The 19,015-nt window shown below is 39.3% G+C and overlaps 1 protein-coding gene across 4 annotated transcripts in view; it reads left to right on the forward strand.

Moving 5' to 3' along the window:
* LOC121858226 (hydroxymethylglutaryl-CoA synthase 1-like) overlaps positions 1-15,821 on the forward strand; it is a 55,659-nt gene extending 39,838 nt beyond the window's left edge. For 3 of the 4 annotated variants that reach the window (XM_042354513.1, XM_042354511.1, XM_042354512.1), the window contains exons 9-10: positions 2,052-2,284; positions 8,196-12,215. In XM_042354513.1, the coding sequence (XP_042210447.1) occupies positions 2,052-2,284; positions 8,196-8,401 (439 nt within the window). In that variant the 3' untranslated portion in view covers positions 8,402-12,215. Of the gene's footprint in view, positions 1-2,051; positions 2,285-8,195; positions 12,216-12,888 lie in introns of those variants that run through there. The other variant, XM_042354514.1, reaches the window with a different exon arrangement.
* The last annotated feature ends 3,194 nt before the right edge of the window (positions 15,822-19,015 follow it).

The raw sequence follows: 19,015 nt of genomic DNA on the forward strand, positions 1-19,015 counted from the left end.
ATATCACCTTACCCCCCCCCAATCTTCACATCAGCTGATCGCTAGTAAACAGACCATTTCACTTCCATAATTTTAGCTGTGTTGATTTATGAGTGTTTGTTTTAACATAATACTACGAAAAACAATGTTTTGTTTATTATAGGAGATGGGCTGAGGTTCATTTGGGTAGACTCTCAGTCTTTTTAGTATTTTGTTTCTCTCAAGTACCAAACTAAATTATTCCATTGAAACAACACTTCGATTTAGTGCGAATTCGGTTTAAAGCGACCTCTCTTGGAATGTATCTCGTGTTATATCAACGTTCTACTGTATGTCTAGACCCTTCAGTGGTCAAGGATGTATACAGTCTCTCCTCGACTTACAACATATTCGACTTACGACAACCCGGACATACGACTGCCATGGTCGTATAAAATATTTTACACATTATGTATTTTCAAGTCCCAACATTAGTGATCTCGCTGTGTACTGACAAATTTTTCGTTTGTAATTCCCTTTAAAATGGCTGGCAAGCATAAAAGTGAGAGGTCTCGTGGTGTTGAGAAGAAAAAGAGACACCCATTTAAAAAATTTTATGTATTATTTTCACCTTTTTGACATGACCAATTCAACTCACGACCTGGTCGTCGGGACGGAACCCCGTCGTAAGTCGAGGAGAGACTGTATATCTGTGTGTGTGGACACACACAAAACACTTAAACATAAATAATAATGGGAAATACTCTCACAAATAATCAAACAAATTTATTAAAAATGTGACAGTCTACTCTCAAGTCCCTGCTCTCTTAATAGAGTAATAAAGAACGGACTTGAGGGAATTACTGTCTAGAACGAATGGCTCCCTGTCCCAGCCGCAAAAATGCCGGCAACTTTAAAACTGCCCACAGACAATCTTGGGTACATCCAGGGTGTCATCCACGAATAATAGAAGACCTCAAAATAAAAATCTGCAAACTTGGGGGGGGGCCCCATGTACAGGTAACTTTATCACACAAGTTGAAATATGTGGTTGTGCAGCTGTCTCAACATAGCGTCACATAAGGGTGGATGCTGGTGAACGTTTCTAGTTGGTACTGAAGGCAGCAATTTTATAATAAAAAATCTTTTTGGTAATGAGTGAAAGTAATTTGTTATTAACCCTAAATAAATTCACAGTTAACATGTGTGACCATAAGGTGTGAATTTGGAAGAGGACAGTGACATTGTTTGGAAAGCCTCAAATCACATTGACCCCATTGTATAATATGGACACGAAGTAGTACCTTAAGCTGTGTATTCTTATATTACTCTATTAATTATGTATAGTAAAGTATTACAGAACATGTATTAATCCTATGTAATATTTCCATTTATTATGCACCATGTTATGTATGTGAATTACCATATTTACATTTTATGTATTTAGCTTGTGAATGCTGGCATCTGTACATGCCAGTGCGGAGTAATACAGAGAGTGAAGATCACCAGTCCTTATGGTGTGGAAGCGAGCTTCTTTGTCCATCTGTATTCATCTCCCGTACGAGAATAAGAACCTATTTTCAAGATAACAAGTGTTTGTGTATACCCTCAGTAGTGTAGAACATTTTGGGGGTACCAAAGACAAACATAGACCCATGGCTAACGATACTTTTTGGGGGGACTGTACATTTGTACTGTTTTCTCATCTCATTTGCTCCTGCACAATTCGTTTTAAACAAAAGTATTTATTGTAATAATTCATTTTTATTCAAATGAAACCAACTAGATTTTTAGATATTTGAAAATGAATTTATACACTCCTTGTAACTGGAGTGTTAAACATGTAAAGTACAGCTGCTGTAACCAATGTTTCTCTCACCACTGTGTCTTGGGTTCAATCTTTGGCCCATGTCAGATGTGAGAAGTGTACTAACACTGTACAATTGTGGTGGGGTAGAGCTCCTATTATTCTGAATTAAGGAGGGTTTACAGTATACTTGTTGGAAATGAGTATGTATTATTTAGTGAGGAAACACTATGATTATACAGTACAGTACATATAATGGCATTAACACTTGATTTCTTTCTCACAGTAACTCAGCTGAGAATCTGGCAGGCAAACGAGTAGCCATGTTTTCATATGGCTCTGGGTTGGCTGCTACAATGTTTTCACTGCGTATATCGGAAGACACAGGACCTGACTCTTCACTTTCCCAGCTCGTTGCTTCTCTATCAGATCTGAGCATCAGGCTTGATGCACGGACTAAGGTTCCTCCCACAGTATTTGCCGAGATGATGAAGTTACGGCAGGATACTCATCACAAAGGTGAGGTGTTTACACTTTTATTTGTTACTGTTGTGCATTGTGTATTAACCTTAAGTCTTCTATGGAATAGATATAAGTTTATTATTCATAATTAATATGGTTCAGTAATCTCCCCAGTTCCCAGAACTCTTCAATAGCTGGAATTAAAATCAGCCTGGAATTTTTGTTTTCATTTTTAGGTCTGCGAAAGACTTTACCGAGGTTGAAAATCGGCCGCATTTCTGGAATTTTTTTTTAGAAAATTTTGAAAAATCTCTCCAAACCTTTCTTTTTCTGAGCCTGGGAACAAATTCCAAGGATGAAATAATGCACGATATCCAGTAAAATTATGAGAAAATTTCTCATGACTTTTCTGCTACAGACCTGAGGACGAATGTTCCAGGAGTTACAAAAGATTATAGCATGCTCAGCCATGTCCTCACTTGCTAGGTATGTGGGTGGGAAGATCTCTTTGGTAATTTGGGCCTAGTTCTTACTCTTACTCAGTTCCGTCACCTATTCTTTGGTAGCATGGACATTCTTTTGGTAGCCTGGGCATTCTTTTGGTAGCATGGTTGAGGGTCTAGGCACGTGAGTATGGTAATTTTGGTATCAGGTCACTTGGATGGAAATAAAGGTAAAATACTGTGGGAGAAATGAATACACCTACAGTACTCTAAAAACAAGTTTATTAATATGCAATCAATGGGGGAAAGATATTGTATTAATCATATAATTACCCGGTTCACCTCCTGGGCTTAGTGCAAACTCAGTTCCTTCTTCTTTACTCTTACTCACACCATTACTGGTGGTACATTACATGGCACTCTTGTAGATTATTCAACATATACGTAAACAATGACCCTAGTATATGCAGGGGTCCACTACCCAACATGGGATAATTATTTCCAACTAATTATCCCTCACATACATGTTACACCACTCTCTGGACATTCACTTCCAAGGAGTAACCCAGGGTAGAGCACTGGGGCTGTTGTTATTGTGGGGTAGCCAGACACATGGCGGGTCTGGGGTCTGGCCCAACGAAGCCGTGGGGCACATTAATCAGGCCGCATCGGTGCCATCTTCTCATATATGATCCCGGCTGGACATCTAATACATCCGAGGCCGTTGTTGGATGGTAGAGCGATTCAAGAATCACAATGGGATCTGGAGACAAACGGGGCAGCGTCAGGGGACTGAGAAACATGACAGCACCAACAAACTCTCTTGTCTAGACGACAGACGTATTTACGTTATATTACTTCCACACTGGGTGAATGACAATTCAACTGTTAAATCATGAACACTGGTGAACACTGATATTCACTACAATTGACTGAATTAACTGAATGGCTAGGGAACACGGAACATACCTGGAGACAAACGGGGCAGCATCAGGGGACGCTCTCCCTGGCCATCTTGAGTTTATATACCCCTGAGTTGCCAGTGATCGCTACTCACGCAATGACAATAATCACAAACTAACTGTTACTCATTCAAAGATGACCCTCAGTTGACAAAGGTCTGGCGAATTACTTGGGTTGATTTACACAGACTAATTCAAGATTGAGCTTCCCAGGATAAAGTGGAATAAACAACGTATTGATAACTGTCTTCACAAAGGCGGGGCTTACTGGGAGAGATCGCGGGGTAAACACGCTCCTTCCAGAGGTCGCGGACTCACTCATGTTTTGCGGGCGTGGAGTTTAATAAGAATCATTAGTTAAATAGATCAGCAGTCAACGTGACCATGACACTTCTAGCATACGTGGTAGTTTGTCTGGCCCTTCTAGCGTAAGTGGTAGTTTGTCTGGCCCTTCTAGCATAAGTGGTAGTTTGTCTGGCCCTTCTAGCATAAGTGGTAGTTTGTCTGGCCCTTCTAGCATAAGTGGTAGTTTGTCTGGCCCTTCTAGCATAAGTGGTAGTTTGTCTGGCCCTTCTAGCATAAGTGGTAGTATGTTTGGTCCTTCAACAAGCAATCCTAGTGCTATGACTCAAGACTGTATGTACAATTATCATTTGCACACAAAGGGAAAACATTAATAATCTGTACTTGACCTGGGCACACTTATCAGAACGCAAAATTTACATCACTATTTCCTAACGAAATATCTAATTTTTCATAAATTTTCTTTTATAACTATTTTTTCATAAATATGTGCACTTTATAATGGAATAAGGTTCTTAAGCAACCACTTTACTTAACGAAGGTATAAAGTGATGTGTAAATATTTTCATTAAGCGTAAACAAAAGTTTTGTGTTGTATTCGTGCTTACCTATAGAAATACTTATTTTATCAGGATTACTCATATAAAATTATTTGTAGATAATTTATTTACCTTTTTATCTCAAGTAGCAAGCTAGCTATGACTCATTACGTACAATTATCTCTCGCGTGGTGCAGTGAGATGAGTAACAGTCCAGACCCCAAGTGTTTCTTGGGAGAGTGCCTACCCAAACCCATGAGTGTTAGGATGTAGAAATGATTACAGTTACATGTACTGTACTGTACATTCAGTAAGTGTGAAAGTGCCATAAGTACAAGAAAGGGGAAACAATGAAGTACCTTAGCTTTTATCTTTATTCAAGACATCATTCTTCAGGTCATGAGACCCACTAATCCTCCACTCCGACAATGGGCGACCTGACAGTGCATCAGGTCAGGTCAGTAACGTGAGTCCCGCTAATCCCCTACCCCACCTCCATCACAAGTGTTAAGAAGTAAAAAGTGATTACATTTACATTTTACATTCAGCAGAGTGGACAGTATACCTACTGTAGGCTCAAGATGACAGCATCTGCTGGCGAGTACAGTATATACAGTACAGTAGTACAGTCAGTCCCCGACTTACGACAGGGTTAGGGACCCAAATCCAGGTTGTAAGTCGAATTGGCCGTAAGTCGAAAATGCAAAAAATAATACATAGAAAATCTAAAATGAAATACAGTACAGTGGTCCCTCGGTTAACCAGCACAATCCGTTCCATCAGGTTGCTCGTTAACCGAAAAACTCGTTAACCGAAACCATTGTTTCAATGGGTTTTTGGGTAATTGGTTCCAGCTCACCGAAAATTGCCTAAATACAACAAAAAAGGTAGAAAAGTACACTTACTTTGAGGTGTGTATGTAGAAGGCTCCTGGATGATGATGATGATGATGATGATGATGGGAATTAGAATGGGGGTGGACGAGAAGGGAGAAGAGAAGGCATTGGGGTGAAAGAGAAGTCACCCCATGGCACCATTTCACCCATAAAATTTTAGTTCTCTTGGTGTAATTCAAGATTATTTTCTTTAAATCAACACTGCACTGCATTATATATTGTCAATGTGTAAAATAAATTTCAAAATGACCAATAATTTGCTTGGAAACACAGAAAAAAAGCGTTTAGTTGATGAGAGTCTCAAGCAAGATGTTACCTCCACTGAAAACAGAGAGAGACTAACGCCTGTCTGGTGTGTTAACAGGCTGGATGGCACGCCAGAAACTAGTTTCTTTACCTTCAATTATGTTCAATAATTGTTAAAATGACTAAAAAAGTTAATATTAAAACTTTTAAAATTATTGAATAGTATAAATTTCTTGATATTTACTAAAATAGTAAGGAATTTAAGCCCTAAAACCGATTACTGTATTGGCGGACTAATACTACAGCTGGTGGACCGCCAAATGCAAGCAAAAACATGTTCAAGTCGGCTCGTAAAAAACTCGTTAATCGAGGGATTTCTCGTTAACCGAAGTTAAGAATCTTATGGAAGGTAAATCGTTAACCAAGGCGCTCGTTAACCGAGGCGCTCGTTAACCGAGGCGCTCGTTAACCGAGGGATCACTGTACAGTAAAAGAAATCAATAATGAAAAATGAATAAAGTGTTACTGTGCATTTACCTTTAATGTAGTCAGCTGAATGCACACGGGGCCCCAATAATTTTTTAATTAAACATGGAGACTACATTAATTGGATGAAGCAGAGGAGGAGACAGGGCTGGGTGGGTCATGAATGTCACTTTCTTCAGACAGGCCAACATACTTGCTTGTTAAAGGTATTGGATCATCTTTAGGGAGTGAAGAGGCAGCACTGGTGGGGCGTGAGGAGACAGCAGTGGGGGACTTCTTAAAATATATGTCCAAATTTAGACTGCACAATTTGCCTTTTCTTTTCATTGTAAATCTCCCTGTAGCAAGCAAGTGCATCTTGGATAATTCTGTCAACTTTTGCAAAACGCTCAACATTTTGATCCATTTTGTCAAACATTGCATCCCCATATTAATAGTAGCAAATGCCTCTGCCATTTGTTTCTTCTGAGCACCACCAGAACTCTCACTTTTACGCTTGCCAGTCATTTTGAATGGAATTTTGAACCGAAAATCTTTAAAATATTGTCAGTACACAGCGCGATCACTACCGACAGCAACGACGGCCAAACACCAACAAAGCGCGCTATGGCGGGGACACTGTACACCACAAGGTGGCCCAGCCCACGCCACGCTTTCGTACGGGATGGAAACATTTCGCTACTGGAAAATACGTACATAATTTGAAAATGTTTTGGTACGACTGCGGCGGTCGTATGTCCGGGTGGTCATATGTCAAGTTGGTCGTAAGTCGAGGAGTACCTGTAGTACGGTATACATTATTTTGTTTATTTACAATTTAAAGTATTGTATGTGTACAGTGGTGTTGAATAAATAAATACAGCTCACTGCGAGAAGTGTCATTAAGACCCTGGAAAATTTTCCCCAGTGCGTGGTGGAAAATTCAACTGATTTGGTTGTGACATGTAACTCCATTCATGGCTATATCATATAGATTTTTTTTAATATATTTGTTTAAACTTGTAGAAAAAATATTCAGGGTCATTTGGGTAATAAAATGGTGTTTCTAACTTAATTAGAACTGATTTTATAGACACCAGTATCAACATTTCTTACTTTAGTCTGCCTTTTCGCTTCTCGTAAAGAATTGTGACCTTCCCTAATCCTAGTACATACAGGCATCCTCCGCATTGCGGTATTTTGCCCTTACGGAATTTTGAAATTATGAACATAATTTCAGGTTACGGAAAGAAAATCCGCCCTTATCTAATTTAAAAAAAAAAATCACCCCATAATCAATATTTTTAATCAAAATTTTTACGCAAATTTTAATAATCATTTCGTGTGGATGCATCTGTGGTACCATAAAGGCGCCAGCAGTTCCACAACAACAATAACAGTTTGGGCTGCTTGAATTTCCAGCCAATGTTCAGCTTTCCCTCAGTTTTCTGGACTGTATTACAGGTACAGGGGGTCCCCGACTTACGAACACCCGCCAACACGAATGAGGTCCCATAAGGTCGTTTATTTTAAGAATCCGACATAGGTACAACTGGTTCATAGTATTAACGTATGAGAACTAGTTTGCGTGGTGCAGTGGCGAGGCATGGGGAGTAATGCGTCACCCAGCCACGTGCCTTGAGGGAGTGTCAGTATGCATTACCCATACTGCATTAACGTGTGTGACCAAGTGCAAACTTTTTTTATGATTAACTCTATTTGTCCTCATCATGGCTCCCAAATGCACTCCTGATGCAAGTGATAGTAGCGCATCTAAGAAAAGAAAAACAATTACAATGGAAGTGAAAGTTGATGTAATTAAACCATCTGAAAAAGGCGAAACACATTGGTAAAACGTTGGGCTTCAGTTGGTCAACAGTCTATATTTTATAGTTCATGCTAAATGTTATCACTATATTTGCAGGTACTGTATTAATGATTAACTTGTATGCAAGAGAAAACATCCTTAAATAAAATAGCAGCCTAAATGACTAATTATTGGTTAAGTGTCAATAATGTTGAACTATTAGTAAATTTGAGGTTTAAAAGTATAAATGTAGTTTGTGGTACAGTACATACATGTTAACTTGTATTCTTATCATCTTCCACTGCAGCGCTGTATATGCCAGTGGGAAGCATTGAGGCGCTTTTCCCAGGTACCTGGTATTTAACTCGTGTTGATGAAATGCATCGTAGACAGTATGAACGCCGACCTCTTACTGCTATGTGCACTATGCCTGGTGCTGTCAGTGCATCAACAAACTCTGTAATGAAGGAAGCTTCAGCCAAGACAACAGATTTACTGTCTCATCAAGTTTAGCTATTACAAGTAGTTTAAATTATTTTCCCATAAAATTATCATTCCCGTAGGTACAGTAGTTGTTATTATTGTACAGTGAACCCTCACCTCTGTAGGTAAAGAGTCCATCAAAAATATTATGTTGACAACTTATAGGAAAAGTGAGCATTGTTCTGGGTCCTGAATTCTCACTGTCAGCCCTTCACCACACACTGTCTCAAGCCTTTCTTGCTGATTGGTTGTAAATTTTTACAGAAATCCAAGTTTTTAGACTAAACCTCACTCGTCTCCTATTTCTTAGAAATAATGCAGAGACAATGGCAATCTTAATGCTCTCTGCCAATGTATTTAGGTGCTAATAATAACATGAGTATTGATTGTAGACTATTTTTACCCATTTTTTACTTCAGGGGCTAAATATTTTTTACCCTTTACGTGGTACTTCTTGTACCAGAATATTTCCCTTAATGGAACAATCAGAATTCATGGGATTAAAGAGCACAATGAGCATTTCCATAAACAAATATTCTGGATCATTGAATTTAGTATATCAGATGCTATTCTACATGAATAAGAAAACAAATAGCCCCTACAGTAAAAAATTAATAAATACAGTAGTATACTGTATTTTACAGTGGTTAAGTACTGTAGCACTCTTGCATATAGTGCAGTCAACCAGCAGTACCTTGCTCAGCATTCTGACTTCTCTTCAATTTTGATTGTACCTAAGGCAAGATTCTAGGAATAAATCTTTGAAGTCATTGCAAAATGTTTAGTAAAATATTTGTAGCAAAGCAAAAAACTACATCAAGAGTGGAATTGCCTGTTTGTGAAAGTTCTAATTAGGAATTACTACTGCCAATTTGGCGCTTTTGTCCCCCCATTTGGAGATTCATTATGCCTCTGGTGATGAATTTTCTTGAATCAACTCGGAAGCTTCCAGAAAATCTTTGTAAATTCATCCTTGTCATGATTTCTATTTTACTTTACTTTATCATCATTACCATTTGATAGCTTACTAGCTGATTGGGTAGTCAATCAATTCTCAGTTGGCAAGTATTTAGCATATACAACCCTTCCAAAAAGTATCGTCAGATTTTCTGTCCCTGCAATTTGAAAAAGTATACAAAATTCTTTGATATGATCCCCAGTGCATCATCTTAAGTTGGTATGCCTGCTTGCCATATTAACAGCAGTTAGAGAAGGTGGTAGGATTGGGGGAAGGAGCCGTCCTTGTACGGCATACTAGATACACATATAACAAGAATTCCATTAAGTTATATTAATGTATGTATCATTAAAAAACGTGTACTGTATACTCATTCATGCTGAAAGGTTGTGGATTTAGAACTACCATGCCTTCAGAAACAGGTCGAGTAACATTGCTTGGAAGGTTTCGAATCACATCTACCCCATATCTAACGTTAATTTTTGGGGGGACAGAACAAGTTCTTAAATGTACCTGAACATGTTTCAAATTTAGTCAAGTCTGGACTTAAGGAGCTCTCACTTGGTGCTGTCACAACATTCTCTAGTACAAGGGTTCTCAAACTTTTTCTTACCAGGCACCTCCCGAGTTATCAGACCATCGACCTGTACCCTCATTTCTGAGACACTGAATATAGAATTGTATTACATTAACACTAATTCAAGATAGAATGGCAGTGTCAAAACATATTTGATTCTTGAAGAAAAGTTACTTTCCATATTGTAAATATAACAGTTATTTATATCACCTCATGAATTAATATATTCTATATTGATTTTCGCCAATCCTCACAACCCCTGCCCAGCAGGTTATTTAAGAGTTCACAACTATTATTCCAAAGAAGTTAGCCCTAGCAATTTTCTCTACTGATAGCTTCTTTAACTCCACATATATACAGAACAGAATATAGAGATGTGACTGAATAATGCCCTTGTGGTGATTAGAAATTTCTTTTAATTGTCCCTTTCCCTTCTGTAGTATAAACTAGACAAATGTCAACATTCTAACCTCTTGGTGAGTTAGATGTCTGAACAGTATAAACTAAACAAATGAAGGCATTCTAATCTCTAACGATCTGAGGTGCGGAGTGGAAGCACCAGTTTGCTGGCCCTCCAATGGACATTTTCAATCATCTGGCTTTTTTTCTTTTTTTTTCTCATATCTTAGGGACCAGTGATATGAGCGATAGACCATTTAGGTATGAGTACGATTTTTGTACGAGACTTAGTAGTTTATTTCTTTGATTCACCTTCTCACAATGTTCTGAAAACTTAAGCTCATTTTGACCACACACACACCCAGATCTTTTTCACATTTGGAGTCAGTCAATGATGTTTCTTCATCACATTGGAACATGTGATATACTTCCTTAATGTTGGTATGGCCTAGGTGTGTCTATATGCATTTTGTAATGTTAAATATCATAGCCATTCCTCTATTTCATGGTTGTGCAGAATTGGAAATTTGTTCTAAATTGGTTAATATTGAAATATAGAAATCATGAACTTGGAGGCTGTGGAAGTTGAGGAGTTGAGGGTTCACTGTACAGTATTACAGTATATCATAGTTTAATATAATTTGGGCATCTAGTTTATGCTCTCTAGGTTTGGGTTATTGATACTGTACTATGATTAATAATTTTAGAGAATGTTACCAAGATGGCATTAGGAGTGCTTTGAAATGGACCTCAGTATGGGCAGCTCATCACTTATAATGAACAGCACAGTATAAGGATAGCCACTGTCAGGGGTGAGTACAGACTGTACTCACCCCTGAAGATGTGAATTACACGAAAGTTCTTGGGAATTTCGTGTTTTTTTTTATTATTCAGTCTCATATTACCTCAGTCAAGTAAAGAGGATATATTTTTCTGTATTATCAAGGGAATAGCATCAGGGTACAGATGGTATCTATTTTAACTTAGTTTTACATGTTTTATCTTAGTTATGAACTTGATACCTTATTGTAATACATTATTTAAAAAAGCATTATATTTTATTCTAATACAATGGGAAGTTGCCTTCCTTGTCTCTGTATGTTCTCTGTAGATGTTGTATTGTACTTGATACATGTATTTTCTCATATATTGTAGCTATAACTTAAATATTCAACACATTATTAAATTGTTAGGTTGCAGTTGTATCTACGGTTACCATTTCCATGGTAATGGTAGCCAACCTCCATGTTTGATGTTGAACCAGTCCACATCAGCATTGCTTGTATGAATACACTGTAGTAGCATACCTGCCAATGTTTGTGCATCCAGTAAAGACACAAAAGATTTAGATTCACTTACTTTAGCAAATATATAATTTACATGCAGTGAAGATACAGTACCATTAAAATTTCCAAGAAAATGTGGAATTGTGATTCAGAGACTGCATAACTTCTCAAATTGTTAACTACAGTGTCTACAATCATATAAATTAAGTGACATGGATATGGAACCTTATATTTGTGTTGTTGGGATTAAGATTTATGCCCTAGAATTGTCAAAGATGAAGTATTTGTTATGGTAAAGGTAGTTGTAAAGCGCAGCACTGTATTACCCAAACCGATGTCTCATTGATAATTATGTAAGTAACAGACTTGTTTTCCACAGACATAAGAAGATCCAAATTCAGTAATATGATGAGTTCTGGTAATTGTTATGGAGATGGATATCACTCTTATTTGTTGCCAATTTTTGGTAATTCAAAGAATATAATTCCAATGGGAGAGAAGTGAATATAAATTATACTGTAGTGTGATTTTAAGGAAATAATGTATCAAATTATCTTAGAAAGCATCTTAGTTTTAACAATAACGTTCCCTCAGTCAGGCTGTAGAAATAAAGCATTTATGATAGTAGATGACATGAATTAACCTTGTTTAGTAAAACCAACCATTGTGGCCTGATATCAAATGAAATATTGTTTGAACCACTCAGCGATGATAATTTTAGGGCTGTTGCTTTGCTTTTCCAGTACCTCATGGGGACTCTCTGAACCCTAAATTCTAATATTATGCCAGTTTACCATCCCTGATACTGTACACTCGCAACAAAAAGTATCGTTGCATACTGTAGTGTGAACAATTTGAGATCAGTGATGATAGGTATTGGGAGAGGCGAGATGTTCTAGCCATATGTTGGCAGCCCTGATTGTCAGCCATATGGCAACACCTAGTGGAGGGGGGGGCGGGGTTTATGAGGATACACTTACCAACCTTCCCAACATATCACAGTGTATACGTATCGTTTCGGAACTCGTCGATCTCACCCTGCACCGATACTTTTTGGTGTGAGTGTACATGTAATGTTGCTTCATCTGAGAACATGACTGTTGAGGAATTCTTTGTCAGTGTCCACTCTGGCCAGCATGTCCTCCACAAATGATTTCCATTTAGGTTTGTAATTTGAGTTCAGTGCTGCACAATCTGCACCTTGTAGATGTACAGTCCAAGTCTGTTTTCTAAAACCTTGTGTAGAGCTGCTGGTGGAAATTGTAGCTATCTTGATGTTCTCCTGATCAATTTTCAGGGGCTGTGTGCGAAAGACACTTGTATCCTCTCGACCACTTCATCAGGAATATCTAATTCAATCAATCTCAATGAAGGAATGTACAGAATTGGTTAGCAAAAAAATTAAATAAAAATGTATAAATGGCCAACATCAAGCTGAATGGATTGAGGTAAGTTCATTGGAATGACAAGTTGTTTAATCCAGTAAAATTTCTTGACCAGGAGTCTGATGTTTGTGTTGTGTTTACCCCAAAAGGTTAACTGTATAGTATATTGTATATAAAAACTTGTACGGTATCCGCAGAGTTACCAGGTTGCTGTTTTTTACGCCAAATTGGGGTAGTTTTGAGTCTGGTTGGCAGGCAAATTTTGGCTTAGACGAGTTGGTGTTTTTTTTGGGGGGGGGGGCTGTCTTCTACATTTTATTGAGTGGGTTATTGAGTAAAGTTTGATATCTAATAAATGCATAACTGGTAAATATGGCATTATCATAATGTAAAGTTTGTTCTTTAACATTCCCACAACAGTCAGTTGTAACTTGATAGTCACCTGAGGTTGACTTTGACTCTCACTCAGTGACCCAAGGACCCCATCCACCCTGAGGCCCTCCTTCATCATGCCACTGAGGTGCAGTCAGTTGGTCCCCTAGACAATGCAGTACTAGGTCAAGTGGAGTTTAACTACTGCATGTTAGCAAACCTTTATATAGGTTAGTTAAGTATAGTCATTTGTACAAGCCTTCCTATAATTTAGTAGAGTTTGGAGATGTTGACAAGCCTTCTCATTACTCAAGAATTTTCTTTGTATTGGCAAGGGTTTATATAGGTCAAGTCAATTTGGGCTATGTTACTTTATAAGAGATGATAATTGCAGGTTTTGCAAATACCCTTTATTGAAAATGAACTATCAGATAGGTGCTTATGGGAGAGTATACTATTATCAGGGGCAGATCCAGGAATATAAAAAGGGGGATCCAAGAAGTTGTGGGTGGTGGACCATGGTGAGCACAGAGAACACACCCAGTTGGGTATTTTGAGGCCATGTGCACTTGATATTTGGAGATATTATTAGGTCAATAGCAATTACATTTCACTGTACAAAAATGCCTGAATACAATAGTACTGCATTAAAGAAAAAGCATTGGAATTTTCTGATGAAAAGGGGGGTCGGGACCCCACCATCCTGGATCCACCCCTGAATATTTGAGGTAGGTTAACCATGCCAACTGTACAGCTATACAATTATTTCCCTGCAACTCCCTGTATGGCAACAAGGGAACCAATTTAGGCTAACCAGTGATGGTTTTATAGGCGAATGAAAATGAAGAGGTGAAAATGGGTCCCATAAGCATGACTGGCCATTAGTGTAAGTAGGTACAGTACTGTACTGTACACACCCCAACTTTTAAAGTTAGTTACAGTACCCATTTACAGCTGGGTGGACTGGGAGTGCCCTAGGCTTGAACCAATGACCCCAGGACAGGAGGTGAGCACTGTATTCACTAGATTGCTGCACGCACTCCTCTTATCAGTATAGGTTTTACAGCTGCAGTGCATACACAACAATGCCACATTACTACAATGAGTGGGGAACGGTTAGGTACAGTGGGTTTGTTTAATTAAGTGAGAAACCAGTAGCCTTTGCCATTTGTTAAATATTTTCACTTTGTGTTTTATTTAATTAGTTCCAATTTTAAAACTGAAATAAGCTTAGCACCTGAGCATATTTTCGATTATAGAGCTGCAGTATAGTACTGTATCTTACAGTATTTTGTTTACTTGTATCAAAATTATAACCTTTAATTCCTTCAGAAAAGACTGAATGTTTTTAACCATCTTTGCAAGAAATAATATACAGTATATTGAGATGAAAAATATTACCTTGTAGTGATACTAAGAGCCAGAGTCAAAACTTATATAATTACTGTCTTTTCAAAATACAAAAGTATGCCTTCCTTCTTTATAGCAGTACTTGTAATTGTTAAAGGTATGTTATCACATCTCTTAAAAATGTAAAGTACAGTACATTACTAAATGCTACTGTGGCCAAGAATATGAAATATCACAGGAAACTACTGTTTAATATGGTAGGGCTTCCACACACACAATTAAGCCAAGATATCCCCTCAAGTACGATACATGTTTTACAGGATTTTGAATTACAGCTGTATTGTTGTAAGGTATTGTATCCATATTCACATGATCACACAAATTATCTCAAATATTAAAAAGATTTTCTAATGCTAGTATTGAAGTTATCAAAACTTTTAGGTTCAGTGCTTTTATTTTAAAAGAAAATATTTACTATTATGTAGGTGAAAAAATTATTTTTGTTTTAATATATATCTTCAAGTACAAATAATTTTAGTAACCTACTTTACTTATTCTCTCTCTACTGATGTTTTAAAAATCTGTAATGTGTTTCACCATTAAAACATGGTAACATGTAGAATCTTCAATAAATTTTAGCCAATGACCCATACCACACTTACAAATGTAGACAACCTAGCACAGGTCTGTCACTTGTAAAATACTCAGTTAAGACTTACTAGGTACATGTACAGTACTGTACCTTATTCTGGAGCGTGAATTTGTGAAAAGAATAAAGGTGGCCTCTTCTGGTTTACACAAGGTGGGGAATAGGAATAATGAAATGAAAAACAAGTAAAAAGCATAAATGAAGAAGTCAATAAGGAGAAATATGTTGCTTGGGTGTGTGGTAATTGCTCTGAGAAGTATATACAGTAGAAAACACTCATAGGATATTTTATTTTTATATTAGGAAGTGCTGTATACAGTATATGATTTTATTTCCATTTATCTTTCTTGTTGTAGAAATAATGACAATGACTTTGTCCCGTATATGATAGTCACTGGAATATCCCAGTAATAAACATGTACTCATATAAATAAATGCTTACATGTAAGTGTACTAGATGTAAAGCAATCCTTTTTTACGGATATATTTTCACACTACTACTACTTTGCTGTCACTCGGAATCTAGTATGACGACCATCCAGCTATGATACAGTACAATGATATGAGTTATTAGGGGTGTCACCTAGGTTAGTGAGTTTTGAGGTGACTAAAGAAGCCGATATGGGACCCGCAGCGTCGTCCACATTTGTTGCACAGATAGGGGAAGGCTTCCTCTATTGTTGGAGGGGCGGTGGCAGCGTCTTTCCGACATTGGCGCTTGTCTGCCTCGGTTTGAAGTTGGGCTAACGCGAAAGTATTGACACCTTCTCGTGTGGTGCTCCTCCAAGTGTTACGATGTGGAGTAATCAACTCCCAGGTGAGGGGGTCGCTTTGGCACCTTTTCAGGTTTGTCTTGAGACTATCCTTATAACTTTTCAATTTCCCGCCGGCTTTACGTTTACTATTAGTTAGGGGACTGTAAAGTAGTTCTTTGGCACTCTACTGTCGTCCATGCGGATATCATGGCCAGTCCAACATAGTTGTTCATGGATAATGGTAGCCTCTATGCTCCTACAGTTTGTGTTGGTAAGACTACTGGCATTTGTTCTCTTGTCTTCCCAGCGAACTCAGAGAATGGAACGTAGATTACGTTGGTGAAGTTTTCAAGTGCCTTGAGGTGCCTCTTGTATGTGACCCATGTCTCACTACCATATAGTAGGGTGGGCAGGACCACTGATCGATATATGTGCGGCTTTGTGGATAATTTCAACTACCCTACAGCTAAGGACACGATTTCGGAGTCCCCCCCCCCCCTTACACAATGATGGCCGATGCGGGGAGAATTGGCTTCACTTGACAGTACTGGGTGCGTGCGGCATGCCACCTCCACCCTTTATACCTCCATGGTAGAGATGGCTGGTAATCAGAGGTCCTCTAGCTTTATACACCTCGGCTGGATTCCATCAGGCCCTGAAGCTTTGTTATTTTTCATCTGTTTGATGGTAGTAGCAACCACATCCAGGGATGGAGGATAGCTGAGGTAGGTCAGTTCTGGATGCTGATGGACCTGCTGGGTAGTCAGGACATTCACATCAGTGTTTCGATTGAGCAGCGAATGGTTGTGCTCTTTCCAGCACTGAAGGAGGCCTTCTTCGTCTTTAATTAGGGAGTTACCATCGGATGAGCGGAGGGGGACTGCGCCATGAGTGATTGGCTCATAAAATGTATTAGGGGAATTTAAAAATTTGCGCATCTTCTGTTGATACTGTATTCAAGTTTTGCATTTCACATGCTTTATTTTCAAACCAGTCGTTCTTTAGATTGAGAAGTTCGCTCTGGGTTGCCGCTTTTTACTTGCGGAAGGTATCAGCTTTGGTTCGAGACTTTGGGTTCTTCTGCCACTCAGTTAAAGCAGCACGTTTATCATTGACAAGTACATTGATTTCCGGGTCATTTTCATCAAACCAGTCCTGGTGTATTTTTTTGATGTGGCCGAGAATCTCTCTGCAGGTTTTTGTCATGACAGTGTCGAGAATACCCCATTCACCATTGGGATTTGGGTTGTATGTTGTTAGATTGTTTATCAGCCCATGTTTGAGCTGCTCTCTGAAGGCATGTACTACCACTGGATCCTCCAGACGATTAGTGTTAAAACCTCTTCTGGAGGCTTGTTGCCTTCGCCGTTTTGGGGCGATGTGAAGTGAGAGCTTGGCTCTGATGAGCGGATGATCAGTGTCGCAGTGGTCTGAGCCACGCATGACTCGGGTGGTGAGGACTTCTCGGCGATCTCTTTCTCTGACAATGATGTAGTCAATGAGATGCCAGTGTTTGGATCATGGGTGTTGCCATGAACCGTTGAACTTGTCGGCTTGCCTAAACAAGATATTGGTGATAGTGAGGTTGTGTGCAGCACACTTGCTGAGGAGGAGTAGGCCGTTGGGATTACACTTGCCTAGTCCATTTCTCCCTATGGTTCCCTGCCAAATGTCAGCATCTCTGCCAACTCTGGCATTGAAGTCACCAAGGAGCACAACCTTATCTGGTCTGGGGATAGAGGTTAGCACTCTGTCGAGAAAGGCGTAAAAGGCCTCCTTGATGTCATCCTCTGCATCCAGTGTTGGGGTGTATGCATGATGTGAGTGATTCAGTGGGACTCGGAGTGTCATGAGGCACTTGTTGATCCTAACAGGCATTTCAGTTAGCCTATGTAGGATGCATTGGCGAATGGCAAAGCCAACCCCACAAATGTGGTTTCTCTCCACAGCAGGCTTACCCTTACAGAAGAAGGTATAGCCAGACCCCTGTTTTGTGAGTCGACCCTTGTCTGGGAGCCAGGACTCACTTATGGCTGCGATGTCGATGTTATACCTAGCCAGCTCTTTTGCCACAAGGGCAGTTATTCTTTCAGCACACTCATTTGTGCCAGTATCCACAAGGGTCCTGACATTCCATGCAGCGACCATAAGAAGTTGTATAGTTTGTTTTTGATTTGTTCCGTGATTATGATTGTGTTTTCGACCACATAAGCATGGTTCTTTAGGCAGGCCATGTTTAGGGCACCTTTTCTAACCCCCTCCCCATATTGGGTGAGCAGAATGGGTCCTTGAGAGGGCTGCTCAGTCACATTGACTGGATCGGATTGCACTGATGCCGAGATCCCAGTGCATAAACGACCATCTTATCTATGCCGCCCATGTGCAGAGTTGTGACTAGAGACTCCCGGCAGTCATCTCTGCCTGTCCCCGTTGCCACTCGTTCGTCGCCAGAGGACTTTTGGCGGTATAGGAGTTTTGAAAATGATGAGAAGCATGATGTGCTGGATGATGGCTGCGCATGAGTTGATTTATGTGGTGAGGCAGGAGCGCAGGTTGCAACCACACATCTTGGCTTTCCCTTTTCCTGATCCAGTGGTGCAAGTGTTGCAACGACTGGGGAGAAGGGGATTTGCAATGGACTGCTGATAGCCCAGTTTCTTGGGTTTCACCTTAGTAGCCTGTCCATCATGCATTGCCTTCATCCTCTGGTGTAGTAGTTGGGTTCCCATGTTGGTCACCTTTTCCACCTATACCGCCGTTGGGGTCTTGTTGGAGCTCTGTAAGCATGTCTGTCTGATGCGTGTTCCGCCACAGCTTTTTCATTCGGTGTTTATTCTGTAGCCTTGTACCTACCAAGGTTAATCTGCAAGACAGTGGGGCAGTGGTTGGTAGATGCCAGGACGTGTCCACATG

This window comes from Homarus americanus, unplaced genomic scaffold, assembly GCF_018991925.1.
Source record: "Homarus americanus isolate GMGI-L3 unplaced genomic scaffold, GMGI_Hamer_2.0 scaffold57980, whole genome shotgun sequence".
In the NCBI taxonomy this organism is placed as follows: Eukaryota; Metazoa; Arthropoda; class Malacostraca; order Decapoda; family Nephropidae; genus Homarus; species Homarus americanus.